The sequence below is a fragment of the Natrix helvetica genome (genome assembly GCF_964273705.1).
Source record: "Natrix helvetica genome assembly, chromosome: 6".
Lineage (NCBI taxonomy): Eukaryota > Metazoa > Chordata > Lepidosauria > Squamata > Natricidae > Natrix > Natrix helvetica.
In genome coordinates, this window is record NC_138553.1 from 36,784,288 (window position 1) to 36,808,180 (window position 23,893).

The 23,893-nt window shown below is 37.1% G+C and overlaps 1 protein-coding gene across 10 annotated transcripts in view; it reads right to left on the minus strand.

The window, feature by feature from the left end:
• Window positions 1-23,893, minus strand: part of ELK3 (ETS transcription factor ELK3) — a 46,867-nt gene that overhangs the window by 16,878 nt on the left and 6,096 nt on the right. For 4 of the 10 annotated variants that reach the window (XM_081957319.1, XM_081957323.1, XM_081957321.1 and 1 more), the window contains 3 exons: window positions 10,087-10,326; window positions 3,938-4,146; window positions 820-1,608 (listed from right to left, as the gene is read on the minus strand). In XM_081957319.1, the coding sequence (XP_081813445.1) occupies window positions 820-1,608; window positions 3,938-4,144 (996 nt within the window). In that variant the 5' untranslated portion in view covers window positions 4,145-4,146; window positions 10,087-10,326. Of the gene's footprint in view, window positions 1-819; window positions 1,609-3,937; window positions 4,147-10,086; window positions 10,327-12,197; window positions 12,253-23,893 lie in introns of those variants that run through there. The other 6 variants (XM_081957320.1, XM_081957317.1, XM_081957316.1 and 3 more) reach the window with 3 other exon arrangements.

The window sequence follows — 23,893 nt, forward strand, 5'->3', positions numbered from 1 at the left end:
TTCCCCAAAAAATTCCTGTAGTGCCTATAGTATTAATTTTATAAATATGTATTTACTGCTGCTCTGACTTTTCATACCATTTTCTAATGCTTTTATTCATAATAACTATAATTATTACATAGCACAAGTACAGGGAATTTCTCATCTTCTGACCAGGAATAGGTTGCATGGATTTATATATTAACTGCCAGCTTATTTCCTAACTCACCTGTTTTCTCCAGGTAAGAAAAATCACTTATCTACAGCTGGGATACAAAGACTTGATTCTGCCCTTCACAAAATCCTGGAATTCACCTCCCTTGCTAAATTGAGTTTCCTCCCATTGGCTCTGATTGTTCAGCATTTAACACTTCTAATAGGAGGTAACTGTTGTGTAGGAAGTTCTCCCTCTGATCCGCTTAACTAGGGGGCGCTACACTCTTCTCTGATTGGCCGCCTGTTTGACAGCTGGTATTTAAAGAGCTGTCAAGCAGGGTTTCAGCTGTTGGCGTTAGCTGAGAGACACGCATTGTGAGCTGCTGCGTTTGGCAACCTTGTTAGAAATAAACCTGTTAGCTTTTGAAATGTGGCTCACCTCAGTTATTGACCCCGCGGTTCTCCCAGCTAGAACTGTAACTTAAATAATAAATTGCATAGTGGATGTTCATTGTTTCTTTTACTGTTAAGTGGTCTGTCTGTCTGTCTGTCTATTTGCGATGGTATATTTTTCTAAATACTGCCCAAATAAGCCTTGAAATGGTTTTACAATAACCATGAAGCATGTCTTGTGACATAAAATTTTTAGAATTATAGCTAGGAATTCAAAGACATCCGTCTTACCTGTGCGGTGAAGAAAGCAGGGGTCAAGGATCCTGAGGGAAGCGCAGGGCTATTGAGGGCAATAGAGCCGAGGTCAGTACTTGAAAGAACCATTGGAGATGCGGAGATCTCTAAGCCTTTGGGTTTCTTAGCCTTTGGAGGAAGAGAAGGAGATTTTACTTTGGATCCTGAAGAAAGATTCAATGGCTCAAGAGAATCTGAATCCTGGCAAGTAGACTCCAGATAGATGTTTCTGTGTTCTGAGGGAAGGGGTGAGTTAGGTGAGAGAGATGGTGATCGAGAGGAAATTGATGAAGCTGAGGATATGCTAGTTGTGTTGGGCAACATTAAGGATGATATTTTTGCAGAGACAGAGGATGCTAAAAATGTAGAAGCATTTGCTGCTTCAGATGTAGATGGCAATGACACAACAGGCCTCATGACTTGTTTGTCTGTTTTGTTTGTCACAAATCTAATAACAGTCCGGACTTCTTCCAGAGGTGTGGCATCTTCCAATTTCTCCTCCAGCTTTTCTGTTTTAATTTGCTTGAGAGTTTCTGGCTGATTTTGTAAGGAATTGATGGTGAAAGATGAGTACAGGCCCGAATGAATGTATTCGTTGCGGCTTGTGCCTTTCAAGACTGGGAGATTATGCTGTTCTCTGCTCTCCAGAGGTATCTTGCAGTCGCTGTCCTGCAGCAAAAGGCTTTCTCTGCTGATTTCCACAGCATGAGGATCCATCTTTAAGATTTCCGGAAAAGAAACAAACTTGTACACAAACTTCTGACCAATCACCTTCTTGATAATGTTCTGCACAAAATATCAAAGCAGGTATGAAAAAAATATGTAAGTGACTTGACAAAATAGCTCAAAATAGTACAAGTGACTGACTGACTAAATAAAGAAAAGACCCCGAGTTCAATCCTGGCACCTCTGGATAAAAATATTGGGAGAATGACATTGTCACAGATTTCAAAAAGCTGTTGTTAATTCAATCATCAGCACTAGGCTTTAGGGCCAAAATGGTTTAATATAAGATGGGATAAATTTTGTTAACAACAACTCTTCACAGAAAATTCAGGATTTTCTTGTCACTCTCCCTTTCTCCCTTTCTTTTCTAACCTTCCAAAACATAATTTTTAATATACTCAAAACACTGTTCTTTCTTTTTAAGCGACATGCAACGTTATCTTTTCTTACTATCCAGGACTACTGTATTTTTTTTAATAGAGTCATTTTATATTCCATCCTTATCAATTTGCCTAACAGCAATGTATTGGATGGGCACCATTCTAATTACCCCCAAAATGCTCTTAAAAGAAACAGAAGACATTACAGGATTATAATACCATATACTACAGGTAGTCCTCAATTTATGACTGCCATTGAGCCCTAACTTTCTGTTGATAAGCAAAACAGTTTTGCCTCATTTTATCACCTTTTTTTGCCATAGTGGCTAAATGAATCTCTGCAGTTGTAAAGTTAGTAACACAGTTGTTAAGTGAATCTGGCTTCCTCGTTTGACTTTGCTGGTCAGAATGCTGCAAAAGGTGATCACATGACCTCAGGACATTGCAACTATCATAAATATGAGCCAGTTGCAAAGTATCTGTATCATGTGTCCATGGGGATGCTACAATGGTCATAAGTGTAAAAAAAAACTGTTGTAGGTCACTATTTTCAGTGCAGCTGTAACTCTAAACAATCCCTAAACAAACTGTTGTAAGTTGAGGACTAACTCTATAATTCTAATTTTTGTACCAGAGTCTTTTACTACTATACCACCATGCCATAAAAAGGCTGTGGAACCCTTTGAAAGTAGTGCTTCAGAAAGCATAGAAGGGCATACAAAGTGCCCCTTTTCAAATTCTTAAGCAGCTGCCACTTTTTCATGTTCACACAGCTGCTTCCCAAGTGCTTCTGGCTGTCTCTGCATTCAGGCATTAGGCAGAGCCAAGTGGCCTTGCTTGCAAATCATGCAGGGCCAGCTGGGAATTGCTTCCAAAGCAGCCGTGTAAGCTCTCTTATAACATCGTATTACTGTATGGTGCTATTCCAACATTGAAATTAATATTTTATTTTACAATTTTAAAAAGTCATGTAAATTACATTAGAAGGAGGTTGTTGTTTTTTGCTTTGTTCTACTGTAAAAGGATAAACACCAAAATATGCAGCAAAGAATTAGAAAATTTAAAAGAAAATAAAAAAGAAAATTTAAAAATTTCCGCAAGTGCATTGAAAGGAAAGCATCCCTGTCTCTGGATCGGAGAAACAGGTGCATCATATATATATATATATATATATATATATATATATATATATATATATATATATATATATATATATATATATATATATATATATATATATATATATATATATATATATATATATATATATATATATATATATATACATACATACATACATACATACATACATACATACATACATACATACATACATATATATATATATATATATATATATATATGTTGTATTTGTGCTGATAAAATAAAGGGAGACTAGTATAGATCCATTTCGAGATATTTAGCTCTCATCAGCTAGCCATACCCTTACTGGGATTCGAACCTGGGCTGTATTATACACTAGGCAAGAGTCTTAGCCACTATGCCACAGGCTTTTCCTCCTTTATCAGCTGAGCCAGGGAAATAAGTATGTGTTTGTGTTACAACCCCTGGTATGACCAAATATGGGAGGGAGCTCACTCCTCCCTCTTTCTGTCCTTTTGGCTCATCACAGAAAACCATCCAGGCAGAAACCCATATTGTCTCCCATACTCATCACAGAAAACCATCCAGGCAGAAACCCATATTGTCTCCCATACTAGTCTCCCTTTATTTTATCAGCACAAATACAACACAAATATAAAAAGGCAACATTAAAAATAACAATATGGGTTTCTGCCTGGATGGTTTTCTGTGATGAGCCGAAAGGACAGAAAGAGGGAGGAGTGAGCTCCCTCCCATATTTGGTCATACCAGGGGTTGTAACACAAACACACACACACACACACACACACACACACACACATATATATATATATATATATATATATATATATATATATATATAAAGCTATTTTTGTTTATCTAAAATAAAATAAATAAATAAATACCTTGTCATAATAGTATCTCAGAGCTCTGCTCAGTTTATCATAATTCATGTTAGTTTTGTTTTTTCTGAGTCCCCACAGCTTAGCAACCTCTTCTGCCTTAAGCAACTTAAATTCACCATCATTGGATGTCCAGCAAATCAGGTGTTCATGTTTCTGATCAAGAAGCAACTGCAACAGGAATTGCCACAGTGTGATTGCACTCTCCATGCCTACAATAAACCAAAAAATAAAAGGAGGAGAATAAAGAGAATGTGAATATGGCTGCACTCAGAAATGGGCAAGCCGCTTGAAAGTTAGCCTACAATTTGTAGGACCTATTTTTAAGAACTCCTTCATCTTGTTGTCTAGATTGACACGGGGGGGGGGGGGGGAATCATGGTAAGCTATTGAAAAAAAAACACTGCCATGCTTTCCCACTAATTCCACTATAAAGTGCATACAATGATTTAATGTGATTTAATTTTCTCAGTTTTAAAAAAGAAAATGAGGAAACACAGATAAAACCATGTCAGTTCTTATCCTCTATTAGTATTATCACAACTATCACTAGCCAAATTTTTTACTAAAGGGGGATAATTTTAGAAAATGTAACCCAGTTGTAAGAGAGAGATACATCTGCCTTAAACTCAAAATTAGTTTCAAATACAACACATAAGTAGGATTTTATATGTAAGTATGTATATACAAGTAGCCCTCGACTTACAACTATAATTGGAACCAGAAATTCATCATAAGTTGTTACTTAAGTTGTAAGTCAAGGACCCATGTGACCAGAAGTAATTTTCGGATCTTTTTTGCAGTGATTGTAAGCAAACCACTGTCATGGTTATTAAGCAAATACAACAGTCATTAAGTGAGTCCAAAAAACATCACGAATTGCAGTCATGTGACTGTAGAATGTCATGACTGTTCATGAAGCTGACCTGCCCAACATAGCCAGGGGTGGTTTGCTTGCTAATAATCCCAATAATTACTTCCAACATTGTATTCATCTATGGTTTATATAACCAAGGTCAAATATGACACTAGAAAACTATGTTTTATGATGTGGGAAACATGAGTTCACATAAAATAGTACACAATACACTTAAAGTTGCTTATTACCACAAATGAACTAGAGCCGTTTTTCTAAGCTTTAATTTATAAATTAAAGCATTACAGGGGACTCTGTTATTCCTGGCAATCACCATAGATCAAGGCACCTTCAGACAGATAACAATACCACATTGTTTCAGAGTATGCCACTGTTGTACCTCTTAATATCTTCCTATAGAAAAATGAAGTTGAAATTGGTAAGAAAGTATGGGTGGACTGCAAATGGAATTACCCATCTTGTGATAGTTCGTTTATGATGCATTGTGTGACTGAGCAACAATACTTCCATTAAAACTTAAATATGTCCAATAGCTTCCCTGTGGTGTCTGACCTGAACCCCTAATATCTTTTAGCAAGCTGAAACCACTTTTGTTTCAGTGAACACTGTCCTCCTTTGACTTTTTAGCTGTTGTAATTAGTTGTAATATCTGACTTTATATTTTACTATTTGTAGTAGTTCCATTGAGAAACCCCTCAAGTATACGCCAATGTATGTAGAAAAAATAAAATTTTCTTATTTAAGAAAATATGTGTTTGTGCAAAAGTAAAAACCCTAAAACGTGTTTTTACTTAGTCCAGAATAATTTCCAATTTAAATATAATATACTTTCATCAGTAACACATTAAAATACATTATGTATAAAAATAATAATAATCCAAAGGAGACATATTAACCTTTGCAATTTTAAAAATTGTTTATTATTTTGTTTTGGGGATGGTACTTAAAAGTATGGAAAATATTGACCAAAAAATTGAATGCAACAGCAAAGTCTTAATGAATCCCTAGCTAATAATTACTTTATTCATATTTAGGTAACATTTTTGGTTAGATAGACAAAATACTCTTGGCAAACTTGTTTTCTCTTGGTGCCAAGGTGACTGCACAGACTTGTCCATTATGTCACCCAGAATCCAACTCATTGCCTGAGCTTTTAAACAAACCAATAAAGGAGAATATTTGTAGCTCACGGTTGAAATGAGGTGGTGCTTTCCTTGGTGTTTTCTGAGCTTGCTTATTTTCTTGCAGATGTTTCATTACCCAACTGGGTAACATCATCAGTGCTACCAGCTACTAGTCCTTACTAGCACTGATGCTGTTATCTAATTAGGGTAATGGAATGTCTGCAAGAAAACAAGCAAGTTTAGAAAGCACCAAGGACCCCTCTTTTAAACAAAGATCATTGAACATGTCTGCCACTAGATGGCAGACAATTTCCGTCTCTATATACTACCCGTTCTTTTGTAGTTCTTAGGCAGTAAAAATGTCACATTTCTTCTGCAAGATCTTAGATAAACTACACAAAGAACCACTTCATATGATTTACAAATGTATCAGGCCTTAGTGCAGCAGAGACAGAATTTTAAATTGCTTGTGTATATGTATTACAGGTATGTATATATGTCTGTCTGTCTGTGTCGGTGTGTATAACACATATCCATATTTATGGCAAATAACCAAGCAATGAAAAATGTTTTATTAACTTCCATTTATTGCCAAGGCCATTTACTGAGGAAAATACTAAACGTACAAGAATATCAATTCCCACTTTCAGCATTTTTATAGGCAAGTTGTTCAAAAAACATATCTCTGTTGTTGTTTTTTACTGCCCCCAAAACTTAAATTCCCCTGCCGGCAGTGGTGGGATTCAAATAATTTAACAGCCGGTTCTCTGCCCTAATGGTTTCTTCCAACAACCAGTTCACTTAATGGCTCAGAAAGTTAACAATTGGTTCTCCCGAAGTGGTGCAAACTGCCTGAATCCCATCCCTGCAGCCAGCAAAAAATACCAATGGGGGAATCAGAGGCAGGAATTTGTTCCATTTATTGCAGGGATGTCCAAACTTGGGAACTTTAAGACTTGTGGACTTCAACTCCCAGAATTCCCCAGCCAGCATGGCTGGCTGGGGAATTCTGGGAGTTGAAGTCCACAAGTCTTAAAGTTCCCAAGTTTGGACACCCCTGATTTATTGCCATCCATACAATGCAAAACAATAGAGGTTAAGTAGGGGTTTTAAAGGCATTCTAATTTCTCATAATACTTTAGCAATTCAAAGTAAATTCTAATAGAGATTAGGGGTAACCCCAGGTCTGTGCTAAGATAAAAGTAGCAGGAATACCCTGAGGGTAGCCCAAAATCTTCCTTCATATCAACTGCAGTGTAGCAGAAGCTATCCTGGACCCATTATGCGAACCCTAGCTTTCTGGAGAAGTCTATATTATTGGGGGGAAAAAACACAAAAAGAGGATGACTAACAGCAAATGAATGGCCTCAACCAATGGCGGATTAAGGCTCACTGGTGTCCTGAGCACTGACAAATCTTGGTGTCCCCTCCTTTGTTCATACTGTACAAATCTTCATTGGCTTTTTCTTTCTTTCTCAACTTTGTGGTGCCCCCTTGGGCCTGGTGCCCTAAGCATGTGCTTAGTCTGTTTAGTCAGATGGTTTAAAGATTATAGCTTCATAGAATATGAGGGTGGTAAGAGATATTGGAAATCAACTAGTCCAAATCTTCAACTGATGAAGATTCCACTACTATAGCATTTCTGACATATGGTCATCAGTCTTGGCTTAAGTACTTCTACCAAATGTAAGTCTGCTATTTCTCTAAACAGGCTATATCTAGCCTGTTCCATTGTTAAACAGTTTTTAGGCATTTTTTCCAACACTCAATTGAAAACTTCTCCCTGTAATATAAAATCTCTGTTCCTTTTCTTCTCTTCTGATTATACTCTAATCAAGTCTAGTATAATATTCCACATAATGTATCCCTTGAGACACTTTGAGACAACTAATACATCTCTTTTCAGTCTTCTCTTTGTGTCCCGGCCAAACATAACCAAGCAATTCCTCCTAAATTTTTCTTTCCTGGCCCATTATCATCTTTGTTGCTGTAATCCATACATGCTCCAACTTTGTAAATGTCTTTTGTAAGATGGACATAAAATGCCTAAGAGCAATGAATATTGACCCCTACATTGTACTTCTGTTGGTGCAACTGCCTTGAGCTGCTGGGAGTCAGGTGATACATGATTAAAACAAACAAACAAACAAATACTGCATGTTTAAGGTTTGCAGCTGAATGACACTCATGTTCAGCTCAACTAAACTACCACAATCCTTTTGAAATGTACACATGTCCAGTATAGTCTCCCTGTCCTATTTTCATGTTTCTAACCTACCTAAACTAAGGACATTTTCTTTCTTCCTCTTGAAATTCATCTTGCTGGTTTCTGCCATTTTTGGGGATTTCTTCAGATCTTCCTAAATCTTAATATAGTTGTCTAAAGTATTTGCTATCCCTATTATGTTTATGCATTTGCAGATTATACACATTATGCTTTTAACCCTTCATCCATGTGATTTATTAAAAGTATTGAAGTTCAGATCCTAAAATTATGCTCCTCTGAACTTCAGAGCTTAGAATTATGCCCATTTAGCATGCTATCCCATCTTGACACTGCGCCATTGATTTACACTTTTTGATTATACATGTTTTGATAATTCTATGTTAAATTAATAGTAATTAAATTAACATTTGGTCCACATTTTGCAGTGGGCCTTACTAAGCAATGCATTTTTCCAATTATTCAAAAGCTGACTGCTTAATAACTTATTCTAAGAAGTTTTATTCTTCTTCTGTAGCTACCTGAGCTCTCTTTTATTCATTGTTTATTTATTTGCAAATTCTATTTCTATATGACCCCATTGGGCTTAATGCTGAGCAACTTATATGGGTAGAAAAACAACAATATAAGCAAGTAAAAAAAGACACAACATGCCAGGGACTCATAACAATTCATAATAAACTATTCTAACTTATGGGCCTTCATAATGTCCTAGACCAGTGTCTTTGATAGGAAGAACATTTGCCTGTCTCCGATCGGTTAGCACTATGCTCATCTTCTATGATTGCTCATAGATCACTGGAGGGCCCCCAAGAACACACCCATAAGCTTCTTTATGGCTCGTAGAGGTAAATGATCTAGTCCTCCAGTTTTAAATTCATTCATGATAGCTGAATATTTCCTATATTTTTATTTATCTTAAGTTGCTACTCTACCTTTGCATCAGATGTTTTATATAGGTCTATTTGAACAAGTTCCCTTTTGGGGAGAAGACCAAAGCAAATAAATGAGGAGTTCTGCTCTCATTTCATCACTTTCTCTTCCATTCAATACTGATACAAGCAAAAGCATACAATTTTTATTGTTTTTAAAGTCTTCCTGACACTAATGTTAAATCTTCATTTATCACCAAAAATAAATGATGTCCAGCAAAACTTTTTTTTTTCTGAGCTGGGTGACGTAGGGCATTGTTAGTTTCCCATTCTCATTAACACTCACAGCTTCCGTTATTTCTGTAGTCTGCAGGCAGGAAATGAGAAACAAGACCAGAGGAAACCTGGCCATCTACATCTGTCCTTGTTTGCAATCTCAGCTCTAGTTTTATTTTGCTAAAAATCATCTCTTAACCCTCGACATGCCAGTTCAATTCCTATCATATACTTTATCTTGCTCTGCACTTCTCTCTGTAATCCTGTATACCTTGATCATGCTACATAAAGTACCGTAGCCATAATTTATGATGATGATATGAGTTCCTCAAACTTGGTGTCTAAGAAATTCCTGACCCAATGATGAGATTATACACAAGGGTTTTCCCACATTATCTAAGCTACGTTTCGATTTAAACAAAGTTTGTGAATTGGCTGTGTGTCAAAATAAGCATTCATGCATAAAGCTAAGTTATAAATTTAAACCGTGAATCATAACAGTTTATATCACAAATATATAGTTTTATGTTAATTACTAGGTTGACCCAATATGTTAAGTTAAAAAAGAAACCAAATAAAAATACACATTGTGGTTTGGCCCAATGTCTCTGTCACAGTTGCCTAGGTCTTCTATACTTGGTAATGTAGCATTACAAGTTCTCCTTCTTAAATTTGTTGTAGATTATTATTTATATTCAATCATTTGGTGAGAATAAATGACCTTCAATCTACTTATTTCAGGAATGGATATACAGGGACAGCAGACGATGAAAACTTACCAGATGAAACAAAGAAGATGCTTTAACAGAAACAATTTTCCATAAGGAAGATAAACAACGGAACAAGCCCACTGGATGAGAATCACTACCAAGAACAAGTGTCATAGAAGATATGCTGCATAACTTTGAGGCCCTCACAGAATAAATAATCTCTGATTCTTCTGAAGAAGAAAACTCAGCACTGTGGAACAGGAGACAGGACATTAGATCCCTGAAAAACAAACAGGATACAGCAGTGCCCTGAAAGTAGACAAAGAGAAGAGTCAGGGCAGTTGATGACATCCTAGATAGAACAAGGAACTGAAACAAATACAGTACTGCAAAAAGGTAGCCTTCAAGACTACTCAGAAACTGCAGTAGGTACAAATTGCAGTGGGCAACTGGCTAGCTGACTGGCTGGCTTTCAAGAGTCACCGTAGACATCTAGGCTATGGACTCAGCATCTACTTTGAAGTACAATTTAATGTGTCGGTTTTAACAATAAACTGTTATGCGGCTTGGCTTCGGTGTACATTCAGAACAGCCTTGTTTGTAGATATTCAAGCCCTCTGGTTTGTACTCCCTGAAGAAAGTCTGCTGGAAGTCTGCCATTATTGAAAAGTCAGAAGAATGGCCTAATAGGTAATATTTCTACATTGTGGACCTTATGAGTAGTCTCCCCCTTGAGCCAAGTTAGCAGAGAGCTTCCAGGCTTTCTAGAAGCTAGTAAAAATAGAGGCTTTCCAAATAGTATTAATTATTTATTTTACATCCTGTATTATTATTTATTGATGTAAACCAATGGGAATCTATGCAGATTACAGAAATAAGTAAATAAAACAAATGTATCCTAACTTGATTCTTGGCTTGTGAAATTTCCTACCTGCCTGGAACAACAATCAGCAATGTGACAAAACACTTCAAGATTTATAAAGTCCATGGTCAATTTTCAATTCTAGATAATACATGTCGGAAAAAATAATGCTGCCAAGGGCACCTAAAACTGTATCACCATGAACTCTAAATATCCAGAAAGAAACTCAAATGCATTCTCATTCACATAATAGAATTGGAATGGGAAAGAATAATTCAACTGAATGAAACTTTTTCATGAGAGAAATTTGGTTTCTGGGACTATACTAAGATGTGGATAATAGATTACTAGCATAGAATGTTTGAATGTAATGAAGTGTGATAAAACATATCTGAAAAAATGCATAAAATTGAATTGTGAATTGAATCCTGTATGGGTAGATATCACATTCTTGAAGTAAACATTCCCTTGAACTACAGAAAGTAGTTTTAGTATTGCTATAATGGAACCACTAAAAATTAGAAACATCACTAAATCATAAAATGCATGATGTAATGTTCAGAGTATAGAAAATTTAAAATGTTGGAAAATTGTGTTTACACCAATCCTAATAACATGTTACAGAGATATTTGCCAATATCTCAAATGGTTGCCATTGAGAATTTTATAGGGGCCATGGTGGTACAGTGGTTAGAATGCAGAATTGCAGGCTAACTCTGCCCACAGCCAGCAGTTCAATCCTAACCACCTTAAGGTTGATTCATCCTTCCATCCTTCCGAGATCAGTAAAATGAGGAGCCAGATTGTTAGAGGTAACAAGCTGACTCTGTAAACTGCTTAGAGAGTGCTGTAAAAGCACTGTGGAGCGGTGTATAAGTCTACATGCTAATGATACTGCTATAATGTTTTTTCTGTTATATGATAATATGGAAAATTATAAGGAGTGAATTGGATATATCTTTATTGTAACCTATGGAAATTGTATACAAATAGGACAATGGACATATGCAAAGATACGTTCTATAATATATCCACAGGAATCTCGTAAGCTTTCAAAATGAATTCTAACTCATCAATAGATCTATACATCTAAATACCAAAAACTGTTTGCCTAGGTTATATTAACATTTCATGTAAAGCTTTTTAAATAATATTTTTAATTTATTTATTTATAGGTATATATTTATAGGTATATATATTTGTATATAACCCAATCCCTTAGCAACTCAAGATAACGGACAGAAATAGAATTAAAATAAATAAATGTAAGCCTAAATATTAATAAAATGATACATTTTGAAAGAATGGAAAGTCTTACATTAAAAAATGTAAAGAAGGTGGTTTGCTTCAATTCTAATGGCAGTTTGTTCACAACATGTTCACAACATGCTCCCTGCATGAAGATAGCAGTATGTGTGTTACTTGCACAAGAGTAGTGGTTGGGTTCTATAATATGTAAGATTTTATATTCCATGTAATACAATATAAAGGTTTGGAAGACAATTGCCAATCCAATGAAGTTGTTTCAATAAGGAAGTTTCAATAAGGAACATCAACAACACATTATTATTCTACCACATTCCGGGCAAACAGCAATTTCTAAACCATCTACAAATGACCAGTAATGTACATTCTAATAATCCTAATCAATATCATGTAGTTGATTGTAAGACACTCCTTACTAAAGGTGTTACAAGGCTGTCCAGCATAAGTGCTAGATCCAGAAGGAGCCAAAACTAATCCTTAAAGATCAGAATAGATTCTACCCTGACGACATTACAACATCCTTCAAGACTTGACCAGTCTCTCAGAGCGTTGAGCCTCTTGTCAGTTGTTTTTTGTTATGTTGTATGTTTTCTAATTGTACATGATTTTGTCTTATTGGTTTTATGGTTCTTTCCTAGAGGGAAGCTTCTACAATAAATAAACAGAAGAGCACTCACATCACAAAGTGCCCACAACATTTCTCCTGAATTCAGCCCCTAGACTCAGTCACCTCTCCATCTTGTCAAAATTGAGTTTTGTCTGTTAAGCCACATCTAGTACTTTATAGCCCAGAACAATGGTGGGATTAAAAAAAAATTACTACTGGTTCTATGGGTGTGGCTTGGTGGGAGTGGTGTGGCTTGGTGGGAGTGGCTTGGTGGGCATGGCAGGGGAAGGATACTGTAAAATCTCCATTCCCACACTACATCAGGGGCAGGATATGTACAATCTCCATTCCTTCTCCACTCCAGGGGAAGGTTACTGCAAAATCCCCATTTCCTCGCGATCAGCTGGGACTCAGGAGGCAGAGAATAGATGGGGGCAGGGCCAGTCAGAGGTGGTATTTCCAGTTCTCTGAACTACTCAAAATTTCCACTACTGGTTCTCCAGAACTGGTCAGACCTGCTGAATACCACCTCTGGCCCAGAAACAATCAACTATGTAATATATAGTTATATAACAGAATCCCTCTCTGTGGTTTTCTCATTTCTCCATTTTTCACAACTGCACCTCTTAAAATATTATATTGATGCAGTTTTCCCCATTGTTGGGTTTTTAAAAAGTGGTATTAAAAACAAAAACATTAAAAACAAAATCCTGCTGAACCTGAAGAAATACTTTTCTCGGAAACTGAGACAAAATGTAGTGATATTTTCCAATCTTCAATAGCATCATCATACTTGCTCCCCACCAAGCCTCCAATATGTTGACACTGTAAAAATCTAAATCAGGACTTCCGCCTATTATATTTCAGAGTTGTATTTCTGGAAAAGGCAGATAATAGCTAAAGGGTAGAAAGTCCTGCAGCACTACACAGATTGTTGATATTTAACACCAGACAAATTACCAAGAACATATAAAGGTATTTCAAAAGAATATTGGAAATGCAAATGTAAATTTTGGAGTAAGATTCATATTCTAATACAGAAGATTCCGAAAGTGAATATAAAGATAAAACCAGAAACTTGGGGGGTGGGGGGGTTGTTAATGGAAAAAGACTTGAAAATTATTATTTTTTAACTTTGATGTTATATATGTTGAAGGCAGCAAGACTACTTTATGCACAAAAATGGAAAGACGCTTCAATTCCCACAATGAACAAATGGCTGCAAAAGTTATTGGAGTTAGCAGAGATGGCTAAGTTGACTTCTTTGATAAAAGAAAAAAAACACAAGTACTTTTGTTTCTACTTGGAAACCACTTCTGGACTTTGTGCTCGAGGTGGGAAAACATGATACTTTGATTTTGGGTTTTACCCATTAATTTGATTTGTTGTTATAGAAATGTTAGATGTTACCATCTTATTCTACTGCACCAAAGTCAACACCTTATGTTTCTTTTTTCCTTCTTTTGTATACTTTTCCCTTCCTATTTCCCTTTTCCATCCCCTATTTTTCCTATTACAGTGTATTTCACAGCTTTGTTTCTGGAAAAGGCAGATAATATCTAAAAGGCAGAAAGTCCTGCAGCGCTACACATTGGAAATATTTTTACAAATTGTAGCTATCTTGCATTTTCCAAGATGGCTTCTGTAAATAATAAAAAACCAAATTGGTTGGGTAGACTAGTAAACTTTTAAGGTGCTCAAGACAATAGCAAAAGCAGAAGTGGGCTACTGCCGGAAGTTCCGACCAGCAGCTGGACCCTCACACCTGCCCTGGCGCTATCCCATCCTATATAATCGCCAGTTTTTTGATGCCGCGCACATGCACTGAAGGTTTCGCATGTGCACGCTCACATTTTCAGTTCTGGGCAAACTGGTTGTTATAGTATATGATGACCACCTCTGAGCAAAAGCCATAATTGGAATGAGCACATCTATCAATCTCCGTATCTGTTTATAACTATATGTGCGTGTCTGTCTGTCTGTCTGTCTGTCTGTCTGTCTGTCTGTCTGTCTATTATCTATCTATCTATCTATCTATCTATCTATCTATCTATCTATCATCATCATCTTTCATTTTTAAGAAATGTCTTAATTCTTCCAGCTTTTATGCCTCTGCTTTTTTTTAAAGAACTTTTCTCCTAGCAATAAACTTCTCATTATTTATGACAGCTATTTTTATTCCACATTGCAGGATACCAGTTCAGCCAAATTTACTTACAAGTCATATCAACAATTATAATTTAAGACACAACAAAACAAAGTATCTGGGTGAGAAGAAAGAGGAAAGAGGCCAACTTTTTCCATTCTTTTTTCCATTCTTTTTTCCATTCTTTTTCCATTCTTTTTCCATTCTTTCCATTCTCGGTGCCACTGCATGATTTGCTTAATGTGATATCCAGAAAAACATTTTTTTTAAAAAACCTGAAATTTCACAAGAACACCAAACTCTAGAAAGATTTCTTTTGCTTTTAGCATGTATTTTTATTTAATTTGGAGATTCAGGCAAACTTTTAATATAATATTTTGATATAATATAACCTATAGCAGTAATGGCGAATGTTTTCTGCTGGGGTGGCAAAAGGGTGGTTGCCCAGACCCATAATGCAATGCCCTCCCCCAAGCATGCACACACAACCCCCCCATGCTCCCCCCCAGCGCATGTGCGCAGGCCTCACTGAAGCCTTCAGACTTCCGGTAGGCCCATTGGGCTGTTTTATGCCTTCCTCAGGCTTCAGAAAAGCCTCCTGAAGACTGGGGAGGGTGAAAAATGGCCCAACAGGTCTACTACAACTTCAGAAATGAACTTTTGGGTTGCCCCTTGGGCGGTTTTTTGCCCTCCCCAGGCTTCAGGAAAGGCTCTGTAGCCTATGGATGGTGAAAAATGGCCCAACGGGCAAACCGGAAGTTCGGAAACGTTTCCGAACTTCCGGTAGGCCCATTGGGCTCGTTTTTCGCCATCCACAGGCTATGGAGGCTTTCCTGAAGCCTGGGAAGGGCGAAAAACCGCCTCCCCCTGCCCTCCAGAAGGCTGAAAATCAGCTGGCCAGCACACATTTGTGTGCTGGAGGTAATATAGAGCAATGCCTTGCGTGCCCTCAAATATGGCTCCCTATGCCACCTGTGGCAAGTGTACCATAGATTCGCCATCACGGGCCTATACCATATTTGATCCAGGAGAAGGGCCTGATATTTGCTAACAGCATTAATGTTTATCCCAATTTCTGTAGGGTTTAGTTTCTATTTTAAAAACATAATTACTTTTCACTTGAATACTTAATATACTCTTTGTGAGATAGACTGGTATATAAGTGTGTGTGTGTGTGTGTGTGTGTGTGTGAGAGAGAGAGAGAGAGAGAGAGACAGACAGACAGACAGACAGACAGACAGACAGACAGACAGACAGACAGACAGACAGACAGACATCCAAATAATCCATTAAAGTACATAGAATCTTTCTTTTATACGGGAGTAAATTCCCCTGTGAGGAAATTGCTTTAGCGTAGGATTATATAGAGAGCCAGTTTGGTGTAATGGTTAAGGCACCAGACTACAACCAGGAGACCATAAGTTCCAGTTCTGCTTTCAGCACAAAGCCCAGCTGGGCCAATCACTCTCCCTCAGCCCTAGGAAGGAGGTAATGGCAAACCACTTCCAACAACATTTGCAAGAAAAGGGCAGAGACTTGTTCAGGTAGTCACCAGGAGTCAGCCAGTGACTCAAACACACGGAGATTATATAGGGTTGCCTACTTATTCATAAAATTTCAAAGCTTGACAAAATTCCTGAGTTAACAAGAAAGAATATACAAGGGCACACAAATAATTATCACGTATACATAAACCATATTACTTTGGGTGTCAGATTTGTTTGGTCTCTCTTATACAACCAACCTTGGGTAGAAAAATAAGTTTAACAAAATGCAGGGAATACAAGGAGAGACAAAAGATAAAGTGAATGTCTGAGGTCAAAGAAATGGCTAGAATGTCCTTGGAAAAGCTATGGGTTTTGTTGAAGACAGAGCAAGATGGTGAGCATTTGTCTATACAGTCATTAGGACTCAAACACAACTCAGCTGACCTACACATCCATGTGTGCATTCAGGTTGTCTGAAATAAAACCAGGAAATTTGATTCAGTGCATGGATTTTATTTCCTGGATTGGAAAAAGGGAGGAAATGAAGATAGTTCCTGCTTGCTAAGATTTTTAAAACACTAGTTGTTCAATGTTTTAAAAAATAAGCATTTGGGAAAGCACATAAATCTACACTGATTTGAAAAATTAATGATAATAAAATAAAATGCATACAGGACTCTTATACTTCCTGCCCCATTCATATGGTATGCATCTGTAATATACTGGCACAACATTCGTTTGCACAAAAGATCTTCCAGGTTCAAAGCCAGACCATATCTTTATATTTTCCATATGTATCTCTATTGTTGTCTTCTCATGGCAATGTGGCAGTGATAACTGTTTTGCTGATTTAACATAAAACCATTTTCTTAACATTGAAAATACTATAGATGTGAGCAGGATCAAAAATACAAGACTACAATTACTGTTCTGTAATCTTACTACAGTGAACTATTTACGGTACATGTTCGCTGAAAAATATTTTACTCCTGTTTATCTAGCAAATCTGTATTTTATTTAAGCTTTTAAGCATGCTTATTGCCTTGATTTTCTTGAACCATTTCATTTATCTCATCAGATGGTAAGTTGTACAAATATGAAATGGATTTTAAAAGGAACACAGCTTTAATCCTGCTGAGAGCCAGAGATATTGAATAGAATGGTGAAGTACTTTCAAACTTTGGTATATCCCTTATCACTGGAAGTCCCAAATACAAGGATTGTTGAAATATGTTGAACGAAAAATATGCATATATTTTCAGATTCTTCTTTCTAGTTTCCACTATCTGTCTCCCTCTTGCAAAAATAGTGCTGAATTTGTTGATATATGTTATTGCATACCTAAGTTCATGACATAATAAATTACTTGAAGCTGTGAAGCGGTATTTTTTAATGATGAAATTTTAAAGATATAATTAATTCTATGATATAAAGTGGTTCAAGAAATTGCCTTTTTGAATCTCTTGATCTACTCCTGGAATTTGTCTTTAAAATAAATGGATAATTTGCCGTAAGGATAGAGAAGTAAATTATTGTGGCATTTTCCAGACATACATACATTGGTCAGAATTCATATTCCTATTTCAGTTTATTAGACCATTAAAAAAATAGTCTTGAAATTTAGTGTAGTGGATTTGGCTTTCTAGAGGAAAGCCAAAATGCCTTGATCTGCAGATTACTAGCGGTACTTCTTCATAAATATCCAAGAGTTTTTGCTTGAATTCCCAGGTAATCAAGGACCCAATTCATCTAGGAGGTCATGAGCAGATGTAATGTGATACAATACCTATGTTTTGTCATGATCAGATCACTCTATGATTGCCATAAAACTAATGAATGTTGCCAATTTCCAAAGGAAAAACAAATTAATTCAACCAGACTGCCCAAATACCTAATGGATCTTCTTGGCTTCCAAAGGATTCCTGAGGATTTCCCCAAATCTATAGTTGGCAGTTCTACTGAGAGCTTAGTCCCATCCTAGAATATGGAGATGGCAACAGCCTTGGATAGGATTGCACAGCTTTTCCTTGCTTCACAACCAAGAAGTTATCTAAGCTCTGGTAGAAGAAACATCAGAGGCCTCTGATATGTGTGTAATTCATATTAATTTCACCAGTGGTGAAAGACCAATCCAACCAAATATAAAGGAGACCTCAGTTTGAGTAAGCATCATGAGAGGCATAGAAACAGCAATACTATTTGCATGCTGTTATTACATCATCAAGATTCCTGCTGGGGAAGCTTATTTAATGTGACCCAAACTCCTTTGAGAAGAATGAGCTGGAAGAACATTTGTTAGGCTGCTTAACAAGATTGTGGGCATTTAGAGGATAATTCGTACTAACTGCAAAAGGTATTCTAAGGAATTTAGAGGATTCACATGGAGATGAATGCTTGCTAGGCAGGTTCTAAGGAAGTAGCAGAGGCTATATATATTTCAAGGTTATTTAGAAGTTTGAACCTGTTACTTTGAAGAAATTAAAAGGATTCTCCACAGCACCAGTTCTGCCACATGCAGCCTGATCACTGTCTTTCCCAGAGAGGTGATAACAGGAGGGTAGTTTCAGTTAAGGGAAAGGATGATACTATTGGCTCTGGAGGAGGCTGCAGCTGTAAGTATCTCAAGGGGAAACAATTATCTGGATTCTTTTCAGCAAAGGTCTAGGTCTAGGTATGGAATGTAATTCATATTAATTTTGCTTCTGGATAACCTGTGGTAGAAACAGGATAGGGGAAGTGTAACCCTATATTTTTTGACTTTTTAGAAGCCTTCACTACTACATTTTTGTGGATTATCTCTGAGGGTTGGAAGCAAAATACGCTAATTGCAGTGGTTCACTTTTCAGAGTGGACACTTCAACATCTACATGAGGTTGCTAGGAGAAGTCACTCACTAGCATAAAAATATCAGTAAGTGGATGGTATTCAGCTGCATATTTGAATTCAAAACCAAAAAGGATGTCATTTAAGTTCTGTCCCAATGCCTGGAGGTTTTAGGGGTCTGGCTAGGTAGGAACAGCTTAGACTCAATTCCAGCAAAACAAAATGGCTGTGGACACATTCCAGAGATATGACTCTGGATGGGACTGTGCTTCTCTCTAGCTTGCTCAAAGAGAAGGGCTTCCTGTATCCACAGCTTCTGCTTGAAAAAAAGGAAACAACTGTAGCTAGCAGACCTCTGCATAGTTCCACCTTATGCTTTACCGTAGTTACAGCCTTTGCTTTGGCCACCTCTCAGTTGGGTTGTGGTAATGTGTTCTACTCAGGGGTCAAGAATAGGCATAGGCACCAATTGGTTTGCCATAGGACAACTCCATATTATATATGGCAAACCAACTGGTGCCCATGCCTATTCTTGACCCAATTGATTCATATACCTATATGGATGATTGCTTTCTCTCAATGGTCCCTGCCTATCCATTAATATCTGTGATAGAGGACTTCCTCTGAATCCCATCTCTCATAAATGTCATCTTCAGGAATCTCAGCAAACTTCAGAGTCAGAAAAGTTTTGTTTTCCTCTTGAAGAGTAAATGTTTAGATTTACTTTAGTTGTTTCTTGGTGTCTTGATCTTTGATATTATTGCCATATTTTATTTTTAATCCTATGCTGTTTGGAAGTCTATAAAATGTTCAGAGTCAGCACTCACAATGGAAGCAGTTTGTACAGCAGACATTCTACTTTTCACTTACATTAGAAAACAAAGAAGTCACTTATTATTTTGAAATTCTTTTAATATATAAAGCCTTTCTTAATCTTCTTGTACAATTTACTGAACATGAATACAAATCAGTAAATGTGTGGGGGTATGCATATGTGGGGAGAAAGCGAGAGACTGTAGATAGATATGGATAAAACAAGTATTAGATAATGTGTTTGGCATGACTGATGTCAGGTTCCGAAAACCAAGACTTGTTGAAGTTCCTCTAAACCAGGGTTTCCCAACCTTGGCAACTCAAAGATGTCCAGACTTGCTGGCTGGGGAATTCTGTGAGTTGAAGAGACATCTTCAAGCTGCCAAGGCTGGGAAGCACTGCTCTAAGCAGTCTTCTTTATTGTTCCCCACCGATAGACAAAAATGCTTGAGAAAACTGAAGCAGGCTATTTACACCATTAAACATACATTCTGAGAATGCCTATGGTGTGCCTAGGGAAGAGCTGTCTTAACTCTTTCTCTTCTAAAGTTTGCTGTCTCATGGTTTTCTGAAATGCACTCTGTCCCTCCCGGGAATCCGGACTATATCCTACTATAATTTCAGTATCCACATAGGCACATGATCCCAATTGGGGTGGCTGGCATGTATTTATGATGGTTGTGATCATGTGATCACTATTTGTGACACTCCCAGCTGGCTTCCAACAAGAAAAGTCAAGGGGGGGGGAGTCAGATTTGCTTAACAACTTCATGTTTTGCTTAACAATTGCAGTGATTAATTTAACAACTGTGGCCAAAAAAAAAAGGTGAAAATTATACGTGGCTCTCTTAACTTCCTTGTTTAGCAATGGAAATTCTGTTCCCAATCGTGGTTTGTAAGTTGAGGACTACCTGTATAATATCAGTGTAGGACTGTAGAATACTCCGATTCTCTTCTGTGGAGCTTGACTGAAAAAGCAAATTTAAGTTATTTTATTCCAGTCAAGCATGGTTAGGCAAACCTGTAAAAGCCAGAAAACCCTTCCTACATTAAATTTAAATTTACCCAGTCAGTGAGTTTATGTTCACATATCTAATGACTCTGCAACATAGCAGCAATCTTGGCTCCATTTCGGACCTGGGTTTGGAAGATGAATGAATGAAGGAACAAAGGCTATAAAAGAAGCAATAGTAGAATAAATGTCCTACAGTATATTTTTGGTTCAGCTGTAGAACAAATTATTTGCATACAAAGATCTGGAATCAGTCCTTAGCATGTCCAGGTAAGGCTGAGAGAACTGATACACGATACCTAGGCAGGTATAATAATTTAGTGCAGATAATACTGAAATTGGACCAATGGGGTGGGTTCATGTTAGTTCCTCCAAAGGAGAAACTATTTTCACAGAGATGGGTAACCACAAAATTTTCAGCTGTGATATTTCTTGGATTATAAATTATATGATTCATTACATGAATCATCCATGTTTACTGAAATTGACTAGTAGAATATTAAAGATTTTGAGAGAAAATATTTCTTTACAGTGTGTAACTACTTGTGGATGTGTTACCACAGGTATGTTGCCACTGGCTGCTGGTTCAGATGGCTTCCAAGGAGACTAGACAAATTCCCAAAGGACCGACCCACCAGTGTTACTACCCTCTGTTTCTCAATCAAGAAGAGTATTTCAAAACAGATATTATGAACTCTTACCCACAACTGAACCTCAGAACTGTTTGGACTATGGTTATGATAATAATATGGATGTGAAAATCAAAGGTGTAACTTTGATTTTTTTAAAAATGTGTGTACTTCATACAATTTGGAGCTGCTCATCACCTCTACTGATACTATACTCACAAATTTCCCAACTTTAATATAACTGGTAATCCATGTTGCACTGAATTTCATGTAAGTCCATGTATATGTATATATATATAAGCATAAACCAAAGCCATTTAATTAAAACAATAATTTAGTACTCTATAAATTGAAATAATTGTTTCCTGTAACAAATGCAATTAATTATGAATATTTTCTGTTAATTCCTACAAAGAGTTAAACTGTGGACAGAAAGTGCATTCAGCAAGTATTCAGACCCCCTTCATTTTTGTCACTTTCATTTTGTTGCAGTTGTTGAAATTCATTTTTTCCTCATTAGTCTACACTCATACCCGATAACGACAGAGTGAAAACAGAATTTTAGAAATGTCTGTAAATTTATTAAAAATACAAAAACTGAAATATCACATTGGCATAAGTATTCAAACGCTTCCTTCAGTACTTTGTAAAACACCTTTGGCAGCAATTCCATCTAGTCTTTTTGGGTATGATGCGACAAGCTGTGCACACCTGGATTGGGGGATTTTCTGCCATTCTTCCTTGCAAATGTTTTCAAGCTTTGTCAGGTTGCAATCGTCCGTGGACAGCCATTTTGAGGTCCTTTCAGAGATGTTCAACAGATGTTCAGGGCTTTGGATGGGCCACTCTAGGACATTCAGAGAGTTGTCCCTAAACCACTCCTGTGTTGTATTGGCTGTGTGCTTAGGATCTTTGTCATGTCGAAAAATGAACCTTTGGCCCAGTCTGAGATCCTGAGTGCTGTGGAACAGGTTTTCATTGAAGATATCGTTGTACTTTGCCCCATTCAGCATTCCCTCAACCATGATCAGTCTCCCAGACCCTGCTGCTGAAAAACACTCCCACAGCATGATACTGCCATCACCACGCTGCACTGTTGGGATGATAATGGGCAGGTGATGAGTGGTGCCTGGTTTTCTCCAGACATAATGTTTAGAATTGAGGTCAAATAGTTCAATTCTCTTGTTCCTCACAATCTGAGAGTTCTCCAGGTGCTTTTTGCAAACTCCAAGCAGGCTTTCATGTGTTTTGCAAAGAGGAGAGGCTTCCGTCTAACCACTCTGTCATAAAGCCCAGATCAGGGGAGGACTGCAGTGATGGTTGTCCTTCTGGAACTCTGTCCCATCTCCACACAGGATCTCTGGAGCCCAGTCAGAGTGATCCTAGGGTTCTTGGTCACCTCTCTTACTAAGGCCCTTCTCCCTCAATTGTTCAGTTTGACCAGGCAACCAGGAAGATTCTCTCTTGGAAGAGTCCTGGTTTTGCCAAACTTCTTCCATTTGAGAATTATGGAGGCCACTGTGCCCTTTGGAACCTTCGGTGCAGCATAAATTTATTTGTAGCCTTCACCAAATATGTGCCTTGCAATAATCCTGTCTCTGAGTTCTGCTGGCAGTTCCTTTGACCTCACGGCTTTTGCTCTGCTACAATATGCATTGTCGGCTATGAGACCTTCTAGAGAGAGATGTGTGCTTTTCCAAATCACGTCCAATCAATTTAATTTACCACAGGTGGACTCCAATCAAGGTGTAGAAAATGATCAAGAGAAATGGGGGTGGGGGGCATCAGAGCTAAATTTCAAGTGTTGTTGCAAAGGGTCTGAATACTTATGCCAATGTGATATTTCAGTTTTTTAAAATACATTTACAGATATTTCTAAAATTCTGTTTTCACTTTGTCATAATGGGATACTGAATGTACCTTAATGGGGGAAAATGAATTTCAACAAGTATAGAATCAGGCTGCAGCAGAACAAAATTGACAAAAGTGAAGGGGGTCTGAATACTTTCTGAATGCACTGTATTTAAAATTCCCAACTCAGCATTAAATTGCCAGCATCAAATTATTCTACAGTCCGTCTATATATTTATTGTCTATAAATACACTTGCATATGGTGTATTCAAACATTTTATGTCAAAGTCTATCTTTAATTTTTACATACGTTCATAATTTGTTGTGTGCTTTCTTTTAATAATACCATTTCATTATTTCATTATGTTTTTATTGTATT